At 46.6% G+C, this 23,625-nt stretch overlaps 1 protein-coding gene across 1 annotated transcript in view; it reads left to right on the forward strand.

The window, feature by feature from the left end:
- Window positions 1-381: 381 nt before the first annotated feature.
- LOC141271956 (uncharacterized) overlaps window positions 382-23,625 on the forward strand; it is a 29,553-nt gene continuing 6,309 nt past the window's right edge. The window contains exons 1-7 of the mRNA XM_073682209.1: window positions 382-442; window positions 3,261-3,300; window positions 4,227-4,376; window positions 4,506-4,685; window positions 4,769-4,892; window positions 4,976-5,073; window positions 11,323-11,413. Coding sequence (XP_073538310.1) covers window positions 417-442; window positions 3,261-3,300; window positions 4,227-4,376; window positions 4,506-4,685; window positions 4,769-4,892; window positions 4,976-5,073; window positions 11,323-11,413 — 709 coding nt within the window. The 5' untranslated portion in view covers window positions 382-416. The remainder of the gene's footprint in view (window positions 443-3,260; window positions 3,301-4,226; window positions 4,377-4,505; window positions 4,686-4,768; window positions 4,893-4,975; window positions 5,074-11,322; window positions 11,414-23,625) is intronic.

Consider the following 23,625-nt stretch of genomic DNA (forward strand, 5'->3'; position numbering starts at 1 on the left):
CGCTCCGTACACCTCGTACACACGCGGCTCTGCTCCGTACACCTCGTACACACGCGGCTCCGCTCCGTACACCTCGTACACTCGCGGCTCCGTTCCGTACACCTCGTACACACGCGGCTCCGCTCCGTACACCTCGTACACACACGGCTACGCTCCGTACACCTCGTACACGCGCGGCTCTGCTCCGTACACCTCGTACACACGCGGCTCCGCTCCGTACACCTCGTACACACACGGCTCTGCTACATCCACACTGTAAACCCCTCCTGACCCCACACATAACCTTCACCTCATCCAGCACCATGACAACCAGCACAGCAGAGTCCTGCATCCACTGAGGCCCCTGATCATGTGACCCCTGACTCCTCCCCTCCTGTGACCTCATCACAGGTCCTGTGCGCACAGAACAGCCATATATGTGGTGGCGGCTCTGCAGGTGGAGGTATGTGGAGATTCCCCATTACTGGGCATAGGCCGCATTAACCCCTTTAGTTTTGTGTCTATACAGCAGAGATGAGCAGATTGATATGAGCTGAATTTCCTGAAATTCGTGATTTCACGCCAGTTTGAAAATTTCGAAATTCGATTTGCAAAAAATAAACTTGCCGGCACTGCTGAAGCATCAGAGAGTGTTGTGGGATGGGCCTTCCCATAATGTCCTGCAGCAATGTCATGTATTGGATTATCATACCTTGTATAGTGGTGCTCAATACCGGGGCCATCACAGACCAGCGGTCCCTGTAGAGTGTAAGCTCTTATGGTCAGCAGGGTCTTCTCTCTCTCTCCGATGTGTATTTTCATCATCTCTACTATTTCGCTGTAGTTGTTGTTACTTTCTAACAGCCACAATATTTTTACATTTCATCCACTGAAAATATTTTGCAACATTGAAAGACAGGAAGCAGGCTCATGTATTGCACACACAGTACGATCTCCCTTTCATGACCCCCACACGGTATGACATCCCCCCCCAAATTGTTTCAAATTGAATAAGAAATTCATATTTGCTACAATGATGACGTCGCACCAGAACAGCTAATCAAAAGAAGAGCTGCGGATGCCGTCAGATTAGAGGAGGTTCTCAGGGCTCCTGTCCAAAGGCCACAAATTACTGACTTGACCGATGCACCCGTTCATGGGAATCAATTTGCATCAACTACACTGTGTTCCAAATTATTATGCAAATAATATTTTCTCAGATTTTCCCAAATTACCTATATGAATTGCAGTCATTGTAATTTTCCAGTCAAATAACTATTACAGTACAATTGAAAGGTTTTTGTACAAACTGCCTATGATAACAGTATATTTTTAAAAAAATAAAAAACTCAAACTGCACTCAAAATGCATGTTCCAAATTATTATGCACAGCAGAGTTTTCAATCTTTTCATTTTAATAAAGAACAAAAAAAGGTCATTTTTTAAATTATAAGCATTAGCAGGTTATTACAAACTGAAATCAAACAGTTTTCAACTCAAAACTTTATTCTAGGTGATGTTACATTTGCACATAGGACCCCTTGTTCCAAAGGAGCTTCTGAACTCTCTCGTCCATTGAATTTGTCAGGTTTTGGATGGTTTCTGCTTCCAATTGTTTTGCATGAGGACAGAATACCCTCCCAGAGCTGTTGCTTAGATGTGAACTGCCTCCCGCCATCATAGACACTCCTTTTGATGATTCTCCAGAGGTTCTCAATGGGGTTGAGGTCAGGGGAGCATGGGTGCCGCACCATAAGTTTGTCCCCTTTTATGCCCATAGCAGCCAGAGATGCAGATGTGTTATGTGCATCATGAGACGGGGCATTATCATGAAAATGATCTTGCTGCGGAATGCACGGTTCTTCTTCTTGAACCATGGAAGGAAGTGCTGTTTGAGAAACTCAACATACATTATGGAGTTCATCTTTACCCCTTCAGGGATCCTAAAAGGGCTGACAATCTCTCTCCCCATGATTCCAGCCCAAAACATTACTCCACCTCCTCCTTGTTAGCGCCGTAGCCGTGTTTGCATGGGGTGTCCATCAACCAGCCATCCTCCACTCCATCCATCTGGACCATCGAGATCATTTCATGCATGATAATGCCCCGTCTCATGCTGCACATAACACATCTGCATCTCTGGCTGCTATGGGCATAAAAGGGGACAAACTTATGGTGTGGCACCCAGGCTCCCCTGACCTCAACCCCATTGAGAACCTCTGGAGCATCATCAAAAGGAGTGTCTATGATGGCGGGAGGCAGTTCACATCTAAGCAACAGCCCTGGGAGGGTATTCTGTCCTCATGCAAAACAATTAAAGCAGATACCATCCAAAACCTGACAAATTCAATGGACGAGAGTTCAGAAGCTCCTTTCGAACAAGGGGTCCTATGTGCAAATGTAACATCACCTAGAATAAATTTTTGAGTTGAAAACTGTTTGATTTCAGTTTGTAATAACCTGCTAATGCTTATAATTTCAAAAATGACCATTTTTTTGTTCTTTATTAAAATGAAAAGGTTGAAAACTCTGCTGTGCATAATAATTTGGAACATGCATTTTGAGTGCAGTTTGAGTTTTTTATTTTTTTAAAAATATACTGTTATCATAGGCAGTTTGTACTAAAACCTTTCAAATGTACTGTAATAGTTATTTGACTGGAAAATTGCAATGACTGCAATTCATATAGGTAACTTGGGAAAATCTGAGAAAATATTATTTGCATAATAATTTGGAACACAGTGTAAAAGGCTAGGGTAACATTAGCATGTAGCATCCGATGCGATATACTAATGAAACTTGACTCAAACTCTGTTGCAAGCGTGAGCCGAGTGTCATTTTACCCTGATCCCATACTCTCGCATGGGAGAATCGGATCAAAGGTGAGGAGAAGAAGAGATTAATCGGTAAACAGTAGAATGATATCCTTTACCAAAAGGCTCTATTTTATTCTCATCAGTCCACAAAATGCTTTCCCAGAAGGATTTTGACTTGCTCACAAATTTTGGCAAACTTCAGTCAAGCCTTTTTATGTCTCTGCGCCAGCAGTTGGGTCCTCCTGGGTCTCCTGTAATAGCGTTTCATTTTATTCAAATGTCGACAGATATTTTGCGCTGACACTGGTCTTTGGAGATGGACTTGTAACCTTAAGATTGTTGATAATGTTCAACAATTTTGGTTCTCAAGTCCTCAGACAGTACTCTTCTCTTTCTGTTCTCCATGCTTACACAGACACACAATGCAAACACTGAGTCAGCTTCTCCCCTTTTACCTTGTTTCAGGTGTGATTTTCATATTGCGCACGCCTTTTACTTGCCACAGGTGAGTTTGAACAAGTATCAACATCACAAAGTTGTTTACCCACAATTTTGGAAAGGTGATTAAATCAGCTATCAAGTGCGGGGAAAGATGCGGGCTCAGTGTCGGTGCCCACATCAAAGGCAGGGACACGACCTTTGGCGTGCCTTTGCGTCAAAGGTCGTGAAGGAGTTAATAGATAGATATGAAGAAAAAAAAAACAAGAATGTTGTAAAATAATAAAAGAAGTAATACATTAATGATCCCATAACTCGCCTATTAAGGCCCCGTCACACTAAGCGATGCTGCAACGATCCCGACAACGATACGACCTGGGGATCAGGGGAGCAGCGACTTCGTGGAAAGAATCTTTCCACGATGTCCTGCTCCTGGTTACCAGCCTGCTGAAGCAGGAGCAGGCTGGTAACCATGGTAAACATCGGGTTACTAGGTGCGCGTGTGCCCGTAGTAACCCGATGTTTATCATGGTTACCAGCCTGATCGCTGCTCCCGCTGGTCACACACAGCGATGTGTGCTGACCAGCGGGAGGGCAACGACCAAAAAATGGTCCAGGACACTTTGCAGCGATCAGCGACCTCACAGCAGGGGCCTGATTGCTGCAAAGTGTAACACATAGCGACATCGCTGGTGAGGTCGCTGTTGCGTCACCAAAACTGTGACACAGCAGCGATCTCGCTAGCGATCTCGCTGTGTGAGACGGGGGCTTAACACTGCTTGGCTCCCGTGCCAGTCTCCAGATGAACGTCTGTTCCCAGCAGCAAACAGTAAATAATGGCCAGTGATTGCTATCATGAAGGTGCTACCTTTGTAAACTATTCCATTTATGTTCCAGTCCACAGGAGAAAAGAGAATTCAACATCTAATTGTTATATATCATCGTTGGTTTCCCCTCAGAATTTGTGTAATTTTACATTCTTGTTTCATAAAGGTCCCTACAATATCGGATCCTTTCAGTGGAGATCTTCTGTGTAAGAGAATTTTCCTGATTGGCCCATCAAGGATGGATAGGGACAGGGACAAGATGGCGGAGAGGATATTACACCTCACCCTAGAGATCCTCTTCCGGCTTACTGGAGAGGTGAGAGATTCTGATGACGTCACATTACATCATTCTTATCTATGGGAATAACAGATGGACAGAACTGGAGAGGTGAGGACTCTGGAAATGTCTGTAGTGAGATTTATTAATGTGTCTCTCCATAACCAGGATTACACAGTAGTGAAGAAGACCTCTAGTGAGCACGGTCAGGCCCCTGTGTTTGAGGGATGGGGAAGACCTCTGTGTCCTATCTCAGGGCCTCCACCTCACTACCTGATACATGAGGACATCAATGACCAGAAGATCCTAGAACTCATCAACAAGATGATTGAGCTGCTGACTGGAGAGGTAACACTGCTGGGAATGCTGGGAAATTATACCATAACGCTATGAAGGGATCATCGTGATCACTGTATCATTGTATATGTTAGGTTCCTATAAGGTGTCAGGATGTCACCGTCTATTTCTCCATGGAAGAGTGGGAGTATTTAGAAGGACACAAAGATCTGTACAAGGACGTCATGATGGAGGTTCCTCAGCCCCTCACACCACCAGGTAATAGACAGGACTAAATACACACGGCCTATAATCATCTGTATGTAAAGAATAAATTCAGTCCCTGTATGTCTCTCCTCTAGATTTATCCAGTAAGCGGACAACACCAGAGAGATCTCCCCGTCCTCTTTTTCCACAAGACTGTAAACAAGAAGATCCCAATGTTCTTCAGGATCATCAGGTAGATGGAGAGAAGGTGTCATGAAATCTCTCCTATGATGTGTAGACGGCTGTGAAGGTCTTGTGTTCAGTCTTGTCTTATCCACCAGTATTATATGTTTTGTACTTGTGTAATGAGAACTGTGGAGATGACAGGATTAGAGCTGATCATAGATGTGACTGTAACGAGTCTGGGAGGTCGAACCTCTGAGCTACTATACAAAGGGCAGTCCTTGTAAGAAAGCGGGTGGCTCCCAGGGAAGGCGGGTAGGTAGACACGGCAGTTGACAGGACAGTCTCAGGGTAGAAGGGCAGGGCGGTCACAGCAAGTGACAGGGACAGTCTCTTGACAGGCGGGTGGTCACGGCAATGACAACAGGGTAAGAGTCTCTGGACAGGCTGGTGGTCACCGCAAGTGACGGCTAAGCCTCCAGGTAGGCTAGCAGGCAGGTAGCAGGAGAGCGCTCCCAGGTGAGCAGGTGAGAGTCTCTGGACGGGCAGGTGGTCACAGCAAGTGACGGCTAAGCCTCCAGGTAGGCTAGCAGGCAGGTAGCAGGAGAGCACTCCCAGGTGAGCGGGTGAGAGTCTCTGGACGGGCAGGTGGTCACAGCGAGTGACGGCTAAGCCTCCAGGTAGGCTAGCAGGCGGGTAGCAGGTGAGCGCTCCCAGGTGAGCGGGTCAGAGTCTCTGGACAGGCAGGCAGGCAGGTATCTGGCAGGTACTTCCTGGTCCGCGGGCGGACTGATCCATAGACAGACTGGCAGGTGCTGGTAGGCAGACTGTCGGACCACAGGATTACAAGCAGGTAGACAGAAGTCAGGCAGATATCAGGCAGGTATCAGGCAACCGGACCTGAGGGCTGAAGCAGAGTTGAAAGACTTTGCAACAACATTGCTCGGGCACCTCCATTTTGGAGGAGGTGCCTTATATATGGTGAGGTCCTCCGGCCATTGGCCGGGGACTCCTTAGGACGGCGCGCGCGGCCCCTTTAAGAGAGAGGGAGCGCGCGCGCGCGCCCTAAGCACAGTGACCGGGAAGCAGCGCGTGCTGCCAGCAGAACGGGAGGAAGACGCCGGGCACGGAGCGGAGAGGTGAGGGGAACGGCGTCCCTGCCTAGCAGGAGGCAGGGTCGCCGACGCTACAGTACCCCCCCTTTAGGCCCCCCCTTTTTTAGGCCAGAGAGAAATTTATCAAGGATGAGAGGGGCATGGATGTTCTCTCCTCAGGACCAAACCCCTTCCAATCCACTAGAAAAAAGGTCTTTCCTCTTACCCTTTTGGTGGCCAGAATGTTCTCTACCTCAAACTCGTCTTCAGCGGAAACCAGAGCAGGAGGTGAACCTGTAGACTTGGAAAAAGAGTTAAGTACCACAGGTTTGAGTAGAGATACATGGAAGGAGTTAGGGATCCGCAAGTTGGCCGGGAGTTTCAATTTATAGGCCACCGGGTTGATTTGCTTGATAACTTCCAGTGGGCCGATGAACCGAGGCCCTAACTTATAGGAAGGAATCTTGAGCCGGACATATTTGGACGAGAGCCAGACTTTATCTCCAGGACGGAATTGCGGTGGATCCAGACGTCTTTTGTCAGCGTGTTTTTTCATCCGCTCGGATGACTGAAGGAGTGCGGATCTGGTACTCTCCCAAATGGAGGAAAATTCGCTAACAATAGATTCCGCAGCCGGGTTGTCCACCGAGGTGGAGACGGGAAACGGGATCCAAGGATGCTGACCGTAGACTACAAAAAACGGGGATTTGGAGGAAGATTCGCTCTCGTGATTATTGTAGGAAAATTCGGCCCACGGTAAAAGATCCACCCAGTCGGAATGGTGAGCATTAATAAAGTGCCGGAGGTAACTGGTTAAATTTTGGTTGATCCGTTCTACTTGACCATTGGACTGTGGGTGATAAGCAGAAGAAAAGTCCAAGGTGACCCCCAGCAATTTACACATGGCTCGCCAAAAGCGAGAGGTGAACTGAACCCCTCGGTCGGATACAATGTGGAGAGGAAGACCATGAAGACGGAAAATATGATGTATAAAGTCTTTAGCCAACTCAGATGCAGACGGGAGGCCCGGCAGGGGAATGAAGTGAGCCATCTTAGAAAAGCGGTCAGCGACCACCCAAATGACAGAGACAGGGAGGTCCGTTATAAAGTCCATAGCTATATGCTGCCACGGGGCAGCAGGTACAGGAAGAGGAAGGAGGCGGCCGGCTGGCAGGTGTCTCGGAACCTTGTTGCGGGCGCTGGACACACAGGCTGAAACAAAGTCTATTACGTCCTTGTGCAGGGTAGGCCACCAGTAATGCCGGATAATAAGCTGGAGGGTCTTTTTCTGACCAGCGTGGCCAGCTAGCTTAGACGAGTGTCCCCAGTGTAGGACCTTCTCACGATTAGGTACTGTTACAAACGTCTTACCGGGTGGAAGACGATTTAGATTCACGGGGGCTACCTGCATTACTTTGGCGGAGTCGATGATGTGCTTAGGCTCCTCCTCTAGATCAGAGACCAAAAAGGATTGGGACAAGGCATCAGCTTTGATGTTTTTGTCTGCCGGACGAAAATGAAGAATGAAATCAAAGCGGGTGAAGAACAAGGACCACCGGGCTTGGAGCGGGTTAAGTCTCTGGGCACTCTGGAGGTAAGCCAAGTTCTTATGGTCCGTGTAAATTATTACCGGGTGAAGAGCCCCTTGGAGCAGGTAACGCCACTCCTCCAGCGCCAGCTTAATGGCCAATAATTCTCGGTCTCCTATAGAATAATTGCGCTCAGAAGAGGAGAAGAGTTTGGAGAAGAAGCCGCAGGTTACCTTTCTTCCGGAAGACGACTTTTGGGTGAGTACCGCTCCGGAGGAGGAAGCGTCAACTTCTAGGAAGAATTGTTTGTTGCCGTCCGGACAATGCAGCACAGGGGCGGAGGAGAAAGCTTGTTTCAAAGAAAGGAAGGCCTCCTCAGCTTCGGGCGGCCATTCTCTGGGATTAGCGCCCTTACGGGTAAGCGCAGAGATAGGGGCAGTCCGGGAAGAGAAGTGCGGAATGAAGAGGCGGTAGTAGTTGGCGAAGCCCAGGAACCGCTGAATAGCTTTCAACCCCTCCGGTCGGGGCCACTTCTGGATGGAAGACAGTTTCTCAGGATCCATTCGTAGGCCGGTCTGAGAGATTATGTAGCCCAGAAACAGAAGCGAGGTCTGCTCAAAGAGACACTTCTCATATTTTGCGTAGAGGTGGTTCTGCCTGAGCCTAGCAGAACCTGACGAACGTCCCTCCGGTGAGTGAGAAGATCCGGAGAGAAGACCAAGATGTCGTCCAGGTATACCACCACGCAGAAGTAGAGAAGGTCACGGAAGATGTCATTGACCAACTCTTGAAAGACGGCGGGAGCGTTACAGAGACCGAAGGGCATTACAAGGTATTCATAGTGGCCGTCCCGGGTGTTGAATGCCGTCTTCCATTCATCCCCCTGACGGATACGAACCAGGTTATACGCCCCACGGAGGTCCAGCTTGGTGAAGATTCTACCACCCCTCAGACGGTCAAATAATTCGGGAATGAGTGGAAGAGGGTATTTATTTTTCACCGTGATCTGGTTAAGGCCTCTATAGTCTATGCAGGGACGGAGTGAGCCGTCTTTCTTTTTGACGAAGAAGAAGCCTGCTCCCGCCGGGGAGGTAGATTTCTGTATAAATCCCCTGGCCAGATTCTCCTCAATATATTCAGACATGGACCGGGTCTCAGCAGCGGACAAAGGGTAAATACGCCCACGGGGAGGAGTAGCGCCGGGTATCAGGTCAATTGGGCAATCGTATGGTATATGAGGGGGTAATGTCTCTGCTTCTCTTTTATTAAAGACGTCCGCATAAGACCAATAGGGAGCCGGTAGGCCGGGTAGATTGGCTGGGGTAGGAGAAGGACGGGCAGGATGAACGGGAACTAAACAAGTCTTATGGCAGTCCTGTCCCCAGCGAAGGACTTCTCCGGTCTGCCAATCAAGCACGGGTGCATGTTTCTGAAGCCAAGGTAGGCCTAGCAAGAGGGCGTGAGAGAGTCCAGGCAGAACATGGAAGAAGATGCTCTCTGAGTGCAGCATTCCCACCTGCAGAGTTATGGATTCGGTGATGAGTTGAATGGGATGCGGTAAGAGACCCCCATCCACGGAGGCGACAGATAAGGGTACAGCCAGGGGTTTGGTGGGAATGCGGAATCTCTACCAGGGATTGAGAAATGAGATTTCCGGCAGCTCCAGAGTCAAGTTGAGCTAGTTCAAATTAACGGTTCTCTCCGCAGATGATAGAGACCGACAGCATCAGAGATGGAGAGGGTTTACTCTTGTCTAGGACGACCCCTCTGAGCGATCCTAGACACAGGCGTTTCCCGACCTCTCCGGGCAGGAACGGATCCGGTGCTCCTTACTGCCACAGTAGAAGCAGCTCCCCTCGGCACGGCGTAATTCTTGACGGGTTTTGGCCATCTTGGTCTGGTCGACCTGCATAGGCTCGGGTGAGTTCGCCTGGGGAGTAACGGAGGAAGTGACGGGTCTCTGAAAGGTAGGAGCAAGGCGTGGAAACCTCCTCTCACGGGTGACCTCTTTGGTGCGCTCCTGGAACCGGATGTCAATACGGGTGGCAAGTGTTATTAAGTCGTCGAGTGTGGTAGGAATGTCCCGACCGGCGAGTTCATCTTTAATACGGCCGGACAGACCCTCCCAGAAGATGGACACCAGGGCGTCGTTATCCCAGGTAAGCTCCGAAGCAAGGGTACGGAACCGTATGGCATATTGGCCCACGGTGAGACTTCCTTGACGGAGGCGTAGCAGAGATGATGCGGATGAGGTCTTCCGTCCTGGTTCGTCGAAGACTTTCCGGAAAGCCGTGAGAGAGGCTGGCAGGTTGGACACCAGGGGATCTCCTCTCTCCCATAGAGGATTTAGCCAAGCCAGCGCCTCCCCCGTGACATGGGACATGATGAAGGCTACTTTGGCTCGGTCGGTGGAAAACTGGTGTGCCAAAAGTTCGAAGTGCAGAGTACACTGGTTAATGAAGCCCCGTGCCTGACCGGGATCTCCACCACAACGAGGCGGGGCGGAGTGACGGGGACCGGGAAGGGATGCCATGGTATTGATGGGCAGCGGCGGTGCCGGGGTAGTAAGTGTGCGAGTGGAAGCAGCTCCCGATGAGGCCCTCAGTGTGTCCAGGCGAGAGTTAACACTACTCAGGTGACTCAGGATGGACTCCTGTTGGGACCTCTGACGGGAAAGTTCATGACATAGGTCAGAGAGCGAGGGAGCTTGGGTGCCACCGGGTTCCATGGCCCGAGCAAACTGTAACGGGTCTGGGAGGTGGAACCTCTGAGCTACTATACAAAGGGCAGTCCTTGTAAGGAAGCGGGTGGCTCCCAGGGAAGGCGGGTAGGTAGACACGGCAGTTGACAAGGACAGTCTCAGGGTAGAAGGGCAGGGCGGTCACAGCAAGTGACAGGGACAGTCTCTTGACAGGTGGGTGGTCACGGCAATGACAACAGGGTAAGAGTCTCTAGGCCGGCAGGTGGTTACAGCAAGTGACGGCTAAGCCTCCAGGTAGGCTAGCAGGCAGGTAGCAGGAGAGCGCTCTCAGGTGAGCGGGTGAGAGTCTCTGGACGGGCAGGTGGTCACAGCAGGTGACGGCTAAGCCTCCAGGTAGGCTAGCAGGCGGGTAGCAGGTGAGCGCTCCAAGGTGAGCGGGTCAGAGTCTCTGGACAGGCAGGCAGGCAGGTATCTGGCAGGTACTTCCTGGTCCGCGGGCGGACTGATCCATAGACAGACTGGCAGGTGCTGGTAGGCAGACTGTCGGACCACAGGATTACAGAAGGTAGGTAGACAGAAGTCAGGCAGATATCAGGCAGATATCAGGCAGATATCAGGCAGATATCAGGCAGGTATCAGGCAGGTATCAGGCAACGGGACCTGAGGGCTGAAGCAGAGTTGAAAGACTTTGCAACAACATTGCTCGGGCACCTCCATTTTGGAGGAGGTGCCTTATATGTGGTGAGGTCCTCCGGCCATTGGCCGGGGACTCCTTAGGATGGCGCGCGCGGCCCCTTTAAGAGAGAGGGAGCGCGCGAACGCGCCCAAAGCACAGTGACCGGGAAGCAGCGCGCGCTGCCAGCAGAGCGGGAGGAAGACGCCGGGCACGGAGCGGAGAGGTGAGGGGAACGGCGTCCCTGCCTAGCAGGAGGCAGGGACGCCGACGCTACAGTGACTTCTGCATCTGTCTGTGACTTTTACAATATTTGTTTCAGGGTGAAGATCTGACCCATATTAATACTACAGAGACGTATGTGAGGGGTGATGAGCGGTGTAAAGAGGAAATTCATGCAGGTAACCGCACAGGTGAGTAGGGACCACTCACTGCATTGAAGTTACATATCCTTTTGAGATATTCTTTTGATGCTACAATAATGTATTGATTTTTTAGAGTGTTACACAGATTTTGATAATATTTTTTCATTAACACATATTTATTGGTAAACTTTCAATGGGTAAAATTGAAATGGCAGGGGCTGGAGCATGGGTGGATGAAGAGTAGACAAGGCTGTGTGCAGTTTAGAGCTCGTGGTCCTCCAGTACCTAATGTATTGCATGACTTGTCACATGATTCCCTTGAGAGATCATGTGATAGATAATGGGATTAACACACAGGTGCTCTGGTGCACATCTGCAGATGCAAAATGACTGAGACTAGCAAGAGAGCTCATGGTTAGTGCACATTGTAAGGAGAAAATGAGCGAGCAGAGATGAGCACCCCATCCACAAGTGGTGGTCTTTGTTTGCTTGTTCTTTACTTACACTGTGCAATGACAGTGCAATCTGCTGCCTTCTCATCACTTCTGATCAGAGCTGGTGAGAGAGTGCGCAATTGTCACTGTGCACTGAGAAGAACAATGCACAGTGACCGGACTCTACTGAGCATACTTCGGAATTTAAAACCGACTCATGCTCATTAGAGCAGGGACTAGCCCCGCCCTGGAGACTGGGGTCACTGATGGAGCTTTGCTTTTGGGAGGACCATAGCCACTGCCCCTGATGTTGCTTTATGTGAGTATCCAAGTATGTCCTAGGACTGCCGATCGGTTTCTGATTAGTGGTCGTTTAGTGCTGCCGGTCGGTTTGTGTAAACTTACCCCTATACAGTCCCCCTATACAGAATAAATATTTACATCCAGTAACTTGCCGCTGAAGTCTCCTCTGATTACAGCCTTTTTCTTCTTCATCTTGTCAAACCTTCATTTTGACATCCTGGTGCTGTGACTCGGTCACTGCAGAGTATGCCGCACTGAAAATAAAACAGGTCACACATATTTACACATTTGTTTCCTGGTTAAGAAATCCCCCACCCTGCGCCACTGAATACAGATACAGTTGTGCTCAAAAGTTTACATACCCCGGCAGAATTTTTCCTTTCTTGACCTTGTTTCAGAGAATATGAATGATAACAAAAAAACTTTTTCTCCACTCAGGGTTATTGGTTGGGTAAAGCCATTTATTGTCAAACTACTGTGTTTTCTCTATTTAAATATTAATGACAACCAAAAACATCCAAATGACCCTGATCAAAAGTTCACATACCCCAGTTCTTAATACCGTGTATTGCCCCCTCTAACATCAATGACAGCTTGAAGTCTTCTGTGGTAGTTGTGGATGAGGTTCTTTATTTTCTCAGATAGTAAAGCTGCCCATTCTTCTTGGCAAAAAGCCTCCAGTTACTGTAAATTCCTGGGCTGTATAGCATGAACTGCGAGCTTGAGATCTCCCCAGAGTGGCTCAATGATATTGAGGTCAGGAGACTGAGATGGCCACTCCAGAACCTTCACTTTGTTCTGATGTTGCCAATGACAGGTCGACTTTGCCTTGTGTTTTGGATTGTTGTCATGTTGGAACGCCCAAGTACGTCCCATGCCCAGCTTCCGTGTTGATGAGTTCAAATTTGCCTCCAGTATTTGCTGATAACGTGCTGCATTCAACTTTTATCAAGTTTCCTGTGCCTTTGTAACTCCCACATCCCCAAAACATCAGCGATCCACCTCCATGCTTTTCAGTAGGAATGGTGTTCCTTTCATCATAGGCCTTGTTGACCTCTTTCCAAATGTAACGTTTATGGTTGTGGCCAAAAGGTTCAATTTTGGTCTCATCACTCCAAATTACCTTGCTCCAGGAGTTTTGAGGCTTGTCTCTGTGCTGTTTGGCGTATTGTAGGTGAGATACTTTGTGGCATTTGCGCAGTAATGGCTTTCTTCTGGCGACTCGACCATGCAGCCCATTTTTCTTCAAGTGCCTCCTAATTGTGCCTCCTAATCTTGAAACAGCCACACCGCTAGTTTTCAGAGAGTCCTGAATTTCAGCTGTTATTTGTGGGTTTTTCTTTGCATCCCAAACAATTTTCCTGGCAGTTGTGGCCGAAATTTTTGTTGGTCTACCTGACTGTAGTTTGTTTTTTGTAGCGCCCCTCATTTTCCATTTGTTAATCACAGTTTGAACGCTGCTGACTGGCATTATCAATTCCTTGGATATATTTTTGCATCCCTTTCCTGTGTTATACAGTTCAACTACCTTTTCCCGTAGATCCGTTGACAATTCTTTTGCTTTCCCCATGACTCACAATCCAGAAATGTCAGTGACTGGATGAAAGATGCAAGAGTCTGTCTGGATCCCAGAAAATGAGAGGAGATAAGAAGCCGAGCTGATCCTCCGCCCTGGTCCAGAGACACACAAGGGTTAATGATAAACCAATACTTTCTTTATTCCTTGGCCTACGCGTTTCGTGGCTACACTGCCACTTCCTCAGGGTCTCTGGATCAGCGCGGAGGATCAGCCCGGCTTCTTATCTCCTCTCATTGTCTACTGATCAGCGGGGTCTCCTGCAGCGGCCATCTGACAGGTGCTTTACAGTTGGTTGTGACTCACACAACCTCAGAAGGTGAGTCAGACTGATTGTGGGACCTGGTATTTACTTTTATACGGATAAAGCCCTATGTGCGCTGTCTTTTCTAGCTTTTGGATCCCAGAAACTCACTCAGCTTTTATGCACACACACTGATTACAAGCAAACAGGTCACAGGTGAGGATGTTACCTTTAGTAGCCATTCAAACCCATTTGTGTCAAATTCTGAGCATGTTATCAGGCCAAAATCACCAGGGTATGTGAACTTTTGATCAGGGTCATTTGGATGTTTTTGGTTGTCATTAAGATTTAAAGAGAGAAAACACAGTAGTTTGACAATAAATGGCTTCACCCAACCAATAACCATGAGTGGAGAAAAAGTTTTTTGTTAGCATTCATATTCTCTGAAACAAGGCCAAGAAAGGAAAAATTCTGCCGGGGTATGTAAACTTTTGAGCTCAACTCTATAAACTCACCATTAATATATAATTAGCTATTATACAACCCACGATTGCAAATCTAAATTAATAATCTACCACTGTGCCCCTGTTAACTATAGTTAGCTACTTTTCCCTACCCAATAAATATATAAATTAATTAGCCATTGTACTACAACCCCTGGCAAAAATTATGGAATCACCGGGCTCGGAGGATGTTCATTCAGTTGTTTAATGTTGTTGAAAAAAAGCAGATCACAGACATGGCACAAAACTAAAGTCATTTCAAATGGCAACTTTAGGGCTTTAAGAAATACTAAAAGAAATCCAGATTAAAAATGTGGTACTTAGTAAGGGTAATTGTTTTCAGACCAAGCAGAGGGAAAAAATGATGGAATCACTCAATTCTGAGGAAAAAAATATAGAATCATGAAAAACAAACACACAAAAGAACACTCCAATGCATCACTAGTATTTTGTTGCACCCCCTCTGGCTTTAATAACAGCTTGCAGTCTCTGAGGCATGGACTTAATGAGTGACAAACAGTACTCTTCATCAATCTGGCTCCAACTTTCTCTGACTGCTGTTGCCAGATCAGCTTTGCAGGTTGGAGCCTTGTCATGGACCATTTTCTTCAACTTCCACCAAAGATTTTCAATTGGATTGAGATCCGGAATATTTGCAGGCCATGACTTTGACCTTATGTGTCTTCTTTCAAGGAATGTTTTCACAGTTTTTGCTCTATGGCAGGATGCATTATCATCTTGAAAAATGATGTCATCATCCCCAAACATCCTTTCAATTGATGGGATAAGAAAACTGTCCAAAATATCAATGTAAACTTGGGCATTTATTGAGATGTAATGACAGCCATCTCCCCAGTGCCTTTACCTGACATGCAGCCCCATATCATCAATGACTGTGGAAATTTGCATGTTCTCCTCATGCAGTCATCTTTATAAATCTCATTGGAACGGCACCAAACAAAAGTTCCAGCATCATCACCTTGCCCAATGCAGATTCGCCATTCATCACTGAATATGACTTTCATCCAGTCATCCACAGTCCACGATTGCTTTTGATTAGCCCATTGTAACCTTGTTTTTTTCTGTTTAGGTGTTAATGATGGCTTATGTTTAGCTTTTCTGTATGTAAATCCCATTTCCTTTAGGCGGTTTCTTACAGACATAGTGCTTTAAGTTTCCGGTCTTGACGCTTTGATATCCTCCTTGGTCTACCAGTATGTTTGCCTTTAACCCCTTCGCGACCTTGGGATTTTCCGTTTTTGCATTTTCGTTTTTTGCTCCCCTTGTTCCCAGAGCCATAGCATTTTTATTTTTTGGGCAATTTGGCCATGTGAGGGCTTATTTTTTGCGGGTCAAGTTGTACTTTTAAACGCCATTACTAGGTTTACCATATCGTGTAGTGGTAAACGGGAAAAAAATTCCAAGTTCGGTGAAATTGCAAAAAAAATGCAATTTTTTTTCTTTCCACGTTCACTGTATGCTAAAACTGACCTGCCATTATTATTCTCCAGGTCATTACGAGTTCGTAGAAACCAAACATGTATAGGTTCTTTTTTATTTAAGTAGTGAAAAAAAATCCAAAGTTTGCTAAAAAAAAATTAAAAAAATGGTGCCATTTTCCGAGACCCGTAGCGTCTCCATTTTTCGGGATCTGGGGCCGGGTGAAGGCTTATTTTTTGCGCACCAGGCTGACGTTTTTATTGATGCCATTTTGGGGATACAATGTTTTGATCGCCCGTTATTGCATTTTATTGCAATGTTGCGGTGACCAAAAAAATGTAATTCTGCCGTTTGGATTTTTTTTTAAAAAAACTTTTTGCTTGCTTCTATAGTCTCCATAGGAGACTAGAAGCAGCAACTGTCCGATCGCCTCTGCTACATAGAGGTGATGAGCAGATCACTTCTGTTTAGCAGAAATGCTCCTGTGCTATGAGCGCCGACAACTAGGTGGTGCTCATAGTAATCTTTACATGACAACCACTGGAGTCTGCTGCAGACCCAGGGTTGTCATGCCCACCCATCGGTGACCCGCGATCACGTGACGGATCACCGATGGGCGAGGCTTATGTGCCCTGGGCCAGTAAGGTGTTAACAACCTTCCCATGTTTTTTGTATTTGGTCCAAATTTTAGACACAGCTGACTGTGAACAACCAACATCTTTTGCAACATTGCGTGATGATTTACCTTCTTTTAAGAGTTTGATAATCCTCTCCTTTGTTTCAATTGACATCTCTTGTGTTGGAGCCATGATTCATGTCAATCCACTTCGTGCAACAGCTCTCCAAAGTGTGATCACGCCTTTTTAGATGCAGACTAACTATCAGATCTAATTTGATGCAGGTGTTAGTTTTGGAAATGAAAATTTCCAGGGTGATTCCATATTTTTTTCCTCAGAATTTAGTGATTCTATAATTTTTTCCCTCTGCTTGGTCTGAAAAAAATTACCCTTACTGAGTACCACATTTTTAATCTTGATTTCTTTTAGTGTTTCTTAAAGCCCTAAAGTTGCCATTTGAAATGACTTTAGTTTTGTGCCATGTCTGTGATCTGCTTTTTCTCAACAACATTAAACAACTGAATGAACATCCTCCGAGCCCGGTGATTCTATAATTTTTGCCAGGGGTTGTACATCCCCCAATTCATTGCCAGTCACTCTCCTGCGTCCTCAACGCCCCACCACTGTACACCTCCCGCTCCCCTGATACATTATAATTACATGCCTCTTACCCCAATTCAGTATGTCATATCCTTTCTCCTACCGCCCCAATTCATTATAATTTCTTCTCTCTCACCCCCCACCTTTAATTCGCTATAATATTCTCTCTCCCAACTCCATTTCATTCCCTTTATTATAAAAAAAATTTTTTTAATACTTACCTCTCCATACTGTCTCCTGCGGCGCCACCTCTTTTTGTGGCGGGCTTGTACATTCGATGACGTCATCCTGACGAGACTGGCTGAGGTACTTCACAGGATCGGCAATGGGAGCTTCCCTGGAGCTGTGCTGCCATTCTCTATATTGCCAGCAGTGCTCCATAAAAGATACCGGCCCAGAAATGTGGCGAACAAAACATTATAATGAGTGCAATCTGGCTATGGCTCTCCCTGCCCCCCCCCCCCTTCCTCTCCCCCTCAGGACCCTTGGGCCCGGGCAGTAGCCCAGATTTCCCTCATTATAATCCGCCTATGGGCTGGAATAAGATTTGTGGCAAGGAGCACATAGTGGCGCACGTCACTACGCGCCTTGCCTTATTTATAAAAAGGTGTGATGCTCTTAATGAGTCAGATGTGTTTGCTCCATAACGCCCCCCTCCCATCAAGAAAGGCAAGAGAATTACCAGTCTTGATGAATCGCCCCCCAATGACTAAGTTTTGAAGGGATTCACTCACTTTTAAGTCGCTGGTAGTGTTCACACAGGCAATGAGGTTTAGCTCAAACATGTGAAGTTTTATTGACTTCGTAAAACCTCCAGTAGTTTCAAAACAAAACATCCTCTTCTAGGCACAAAGGTATCATATAAGCAGTTCATATGCCAGTAGATAACAAAAACCATGGTGGGTCACCCGTTCAGATTATTGTCCACACTTCTTTAGATTCTGGCTTCAGACTACAGCAACACTAGAGGTCTTTTCAACTCCATTCAAACAAAAATCTCAGAGCTGTTTCTACCTCTGCTCCCAAATGAGGCAGCTGAATTGCATTTTAAATGAGAGCCTGAAGAATGGGAACAACCAGTTCAGCCCAGTACTTCCAGTTGTTCCTAGAACCCAGACCCATTAAAAACTCCCAACACTATATGTGCTGGAGCCTGCTTTTCTAGGTTTCACATCACCGAGGCTCGGCACTTCGGTTACACATACCTCCCGTCCAGGACTTTACCAGCTGTTCTTTTGCACACTCCAGCCCCCCTCTGCTCCAAGCCGGGGGGCTGGGCGCCTTCTGCCACCAGACAGTGTACCCTTGAGAAGGCATTGGCATTTTCATGCAGGTTCCCAGACCTACAGTACAGACCAAAAGTTTGGACACACCTTCTCATTTAAAGATTTTTCTGTATTTTCATGACTATGAAAATTGTACATTCACACTGAAGGCATCAAAACTATGAATTAACACATGTGGAATTATATACTTAACAAAAAAGTGTGAAACAACTGAAAATATGTCTTATATTCTAGGTTATTCAAAGTAGCCACCTTTTGCTTTGATGACTGCTTTGCACACTCTTGGCATGAGCTTCATGATGAGCTTCAAGAGGTAGTCACCGGAAATGGTCTTCCAACAATCTTGAAGGAGTTCCCAGAAATGCTTAGCACTTGTTGGCCCTTTAGCCTTCACTCTGTGGTACAGCTCACCCGAAACCATCTCGATTGGGTTCAGGTCTGGTGACTGTGGAGGCCAGGTCATCTGGCGTAGCACCCCATCACTCTCCTTCTTGGTCAAATAGCCCTTACACAGCCTGGAGGTGTGTTTGGGGTCATTGTCCTGTTGAAAAAAAAATGATGGTCCAACTAGACGCAAACTGGATGGAATAGCATGCCGCTGCAAGATGCTGTGGTAGCCATGCTGGTTCAGTATGCCTTCAATTTTGAATAAATCCCCAACAGTGTCACCAGCAAATCACCCCCACACCATCACACCTCCTCCTCCATGCTTCACGGTGGGAACCAGGCATGTAGAGTCCATCCGTTCACCTTTTCTGCGTCGCACAAAGACACAGTGGTTGGAACCAAAGATCTCAAATTTGGACTCATCAGACCAAAGCACAGATTTCCACTGGTCTAATGTCCATTCCTTGTGTTCTTTAGCCCAAACAAGTCTCTTCTGCTTGTTGCCTGTCCTTAGCAGTGGTTTCCTAGCAGCTATTTTACCATGAAGGCCTGCTGCACAAAGTCTCCTCTTAACAGTTGTTGTAGAGATGTGTCTGCTGCTAGAACTCTTTGTGGCATTGACCTAGTCTCTAATCTGAGCTGCTGTTAACCTGCGATTTCTGAGGCTGGTGACTCGGATAAACTTATCCTCAGAAGCAGAGGTGACTCTTGGTCTTCCTTTCCTGGGGCGGTCTTCATGTGAGCCAGTTTCTTTGTAGCGCTTGATGGTTTTTGCAACTGCACTTGGGGACACTTTCAAAGTTTGCCCATTTTTTCAGACTGACTGACCTTCATTTCTTAAAGTAATGATGGCCACTTGTTTTTCTTTACTTAGCTGCTTTTTTCTTGCCATAATACAAATTCTAACAGTCTATTCAGTAGGACTATCAGCTGTGTATCCGCCTAACTTCTGCACAACACAACTGATGGTCCCAACCCCATTTATAAGGCAAGAAATCCCACTTATTAAACCTGACAGGGCACACCTGTGAAGTGAAAACCATTTCCATGGACTACCTCTTGAAGCTCATCAAGAGAATGCCAAGAGTGTGCAAAGCAGTCATCAAAGCAAAAGGTGGCTACTTTGAAGAACCTCGAATATAAGACATATTTTCAGTTGTTTCACACTTTTTTGTTAAGTATATAATTCCACGTGTTAATTCATAGTTTTGATGCCTTCAGTGTGAATGTACAATTTTCATAGTCATGAAAATGCAGATAAATCTTCAAATGAGAAGGTGTGTCCAAACTTTTGGTCTGTAGTGTATGCTCAGCATGAAACTTAAAATCTTGCAAACCCAAGAAACAGTGAGTTACCGAGCATTGTTCCTCTTTCTCTCCCGCATCCATCTTAGCAGGGCATGGTCTGACACTAGCCTAAATATCCGACCCAACAAGTAGTACCTTAGCGAGTCCAATTCCCACTTGATGGCTAAACACTCCTTTTCCACAAGGGAGTAGTTTTTCTCACAATGGGACTGTTTCCTACTCAGATAAATTAAGGGATGTTCTTCCCCAATATTTTCTTGCGACATGACAGCCGCTAGTCCGACATCTTGACACATCTGTCTAAACGATGAATACCTTGTCGAAGTCCGGTGCTATCAACATTGGCTGTTTACAGGGGGCTAATTTTAGCTCCTCAAAGACTCCCTTTGCTTTTGGAGACCACTTATCCATCGCCGATTTTGAGTCTTTCAGCAGATCTGTTAAAGGGGCTGCTATCAAGGTGAAATTAGGTACTAACCTCCTGTAATACCCCACAGTTCCAATGAAAGCTCTAACATGCTTTTTGTGAGGGGTTTTGGCCAACTCTGTATTGCCTCCTCCTTATTAATTTTAGTTTAATCTCTCCCCTTCCAACAACGTAGCCCATATACGTGGTTTACTCCATTCCCATTGCATATTTCCTCGGGTTAATAGTAAAGCCGACCTCTCTCAGGGGCGTCAAGTATTGCTTGGACTTTGTTTAAATGACTACCACAATCACGTCTTAAAATGACAATATTATCTTAGTAGGCTGTGGTGTATTTCTCGTGAGGGGTTAGGACCCTGTCCATGGCTCTCTGAAAAGTGACCGGAGCCTCCAGCAACCCAAAAGGCATCCTGAGATACTGATAGCACCCACCTGGAGTTGAGAAGACTGTCCTTTCTTTAGCCTCCTTGGAAAGGGGAATCTGCCATTAGCCTTTTGTGAGATCAAGGGTGGTGATGTACCGAGCTGGCCCTAATCTCTCATTGAGCTCATCTACGCAGAGCATTGGGTAGGCATCAAACATTGAGATTTCATTGAGTTTCCTGTAATCATTACAGAATTGCTATTCTCCATCCGGCTTTGGCACTAACACAATGGGACTGAACCATCCACTCTTGGACTCCTCAATTACCCCCAGGTTCAGTATCCTTTCTACTTCCTTGAATTCTGTAGGGCTTCAAGTTAACCCGAACATGAGCCTCAGTGAGAACCTCATGCTCAGTAAAACGAGTCAGACCAAGTAACTCCGAAAATATGTCTCTATTTTGGTTTAACAATTTGTGGCACTGCTGTTTCTAGACAAGCTACAGAGTCTCCACCATCTTCACATCTTCAAGTTGGCTTCTGATTTGGTCACCAAACAAGGAGGTTCTCGAGGTTCTCTATCCTGACAGGTTTTGATTAGATTGACATGATATACTTGTAAGGGCTTCCTTTTCGCAGGCTGTTTTTTTTTTTTTGTAGTTGACCTCCTCCACCTTTTCCACCACTTCTTAGCGGCCCTACCACTTGCCCAGGAATTTGCTCTCGACTGTGGGCACTAGCACAAATACTCAATCTCAAGGCTTGAACTATCTCAGTCTAGCTGACCTATTGTACACCCTGGACTATGCCTCTTTTGCCCTGAGGAGATATTCTTTTACAACTGTCATCACTTGGGCGATCCTCTCCTGCATCTGGGCCAAATGTTCTATTACATTTTTATCTGATGTGGATATAGATTCCCTTGTCTCTATTGCTACATCCTAGAGTCCACGGGGGTGTCGGCCATACAGTAGCTTAAACGGGGAGAACCCTATGGAAGCTTGGGGAATTTCCCTGATGGAGAACAAGAGATTGGCACTGTCTTCTGCCCTATGTCGACTATCTTTTTCTATCCGCTTCTATAGCATAGCCGTTAACTTTTTTTTTTTTTTAAACCTTTCTATCAGGCCACCTGCTTCCGTGCGGTACATCGAACTTCAGAGCAGCGACATTTTCAGGGTCTTACACAACTTCCTCATGACTTTCGACATGAAAGCTGTCCCTTGATCAGTTGATATTTCTTTAGGGACGCCAGTTCGGGAAAATGCATGGAATAACTTCTGAGCAATACACTTAGAGGAGGAGTTTCTCAAAGGTACCGCCTCCGGGTACCACGTAGCATAATCCACAATCACCAAGATTTACTGATGCCCTCTGGCGGAGTTTACCAGGGGTCTTACCAAATCAATTGCTATTTGCTCTAATGGGACCTCAATAATGGGCAAAGTCATCTACTTTCAGATGACTACCCAAGACATAGGTATGTGCCAGATCTAACACCCTGCATCTGTAGGGCCCATGCACCAATAGCTGCTTTATTACCGCGGCCCTAACTTTGGACACTGTTCAAAAGATCATTATTCATAGCAATATATGGAAACCGACTATCGGTTCCCATCTCCTGAGGAACACCCTTCAATACTGTTACATTTTCGACCACACCTTTTAGAGTTATGTCCTTGAGCTGGGTGGTTCCAAAGTTTTCCCTGGACACCTCAAGGGCCAGGAACATTATTCTCAGGGGATGCTTCCTCATCCCCACTAGCAGCAAGTACAGAAAATGGAAACTCATCAGTTGCATCATGTGATATGATTATTTTGGCTGCAACCTGATTCGCAGCCTTGCTACGGGCAGCACAGCTTTTCACCACAAGTCCCAAAATAAAGGAAAGTCACGTCTGACAATCATGTCATGCAAGAAGTCTCTGACCACACACCCTTCATGGGACAACGTACCACAGTCTGTATATATATCGACCCTGGTCAAGGCATAGTTCTTGGTGTTGCCATGGATACCCTTTACCTGCACCCCCTTCCCAGGGACTGGCACATGTGGAAGTGTGGCCCTTATCACCAAACTACCTGAGTCCAGGAGTCCTGTCACTATGACACCGTTCAGTTACCTGGCATGTCTGAGGCCCATCGCAAGGTTGAGGAATAGCACTGCAGGCAGGGTACCTCCCATTCAGGACTTTACCAGCTGTTATTTTACAGTTTACACTCATGTGCAAGTGCAAGAAGTGATCACAGATGGAGTCAGGTCATACACAGAAGTCGGGCAGGTGGACAGTTAAGCAGAGGGATGCAGGTCAGATGCAAGTTAAGGTCAATATCTAGCAGCAGATCAACTCCCAGTAAGGCAGGCAAAAGAGAAAAGTCCCATTCCCATTCTGAAGATTAGCTACAGCAAGATAGACAGAGGAGGGAAGAATCAAGAAGTCCGGTAAAAAAACAGGTCAAAACCAAACTACAAACACTTATGGAAAAGTGAAAAGAGCTGCACTTCCACAAGTAAAATAAAAGCAATATTTTTTTTCTTTATACCATAAAACCCGACATACAAAGATAAAAAAAAACTGACTCGTTTCTGGCGTCCTAGACTTCCTTAACCCCTTAACAACCCTTGCCGTATTAGTACGTACATTTGCGTACCCCCCGTTCAGTGAGGGCTGCTGCGCTGAGCCCTCACTGAACCGAGCACATGTCAGCTGATTCTTACAGCTGACATGTGCCCGCAACAGCCGCGGGTGGAATCGCGATGCACCCGCGGCT

The sequence above is a fragment of the Phyllobates terribilis genome, unplaced genomic scaffold (genome assembly GCF_046119375.1).
Source record: "Phyllobates terribilis strain yellow unplaced genomic scaffold, ASM4611937v1 Scaffold_5__5_contigs__length_657084704, whole genome shotgun sequence".
Classification (NCBI taxonomy): domain Eukaryota; kingdom Metazoa; phylum Chordata; class Amphibia; order Anura; family Dendrobatidae; genus Phyllobates; species Phyllobates terribilis.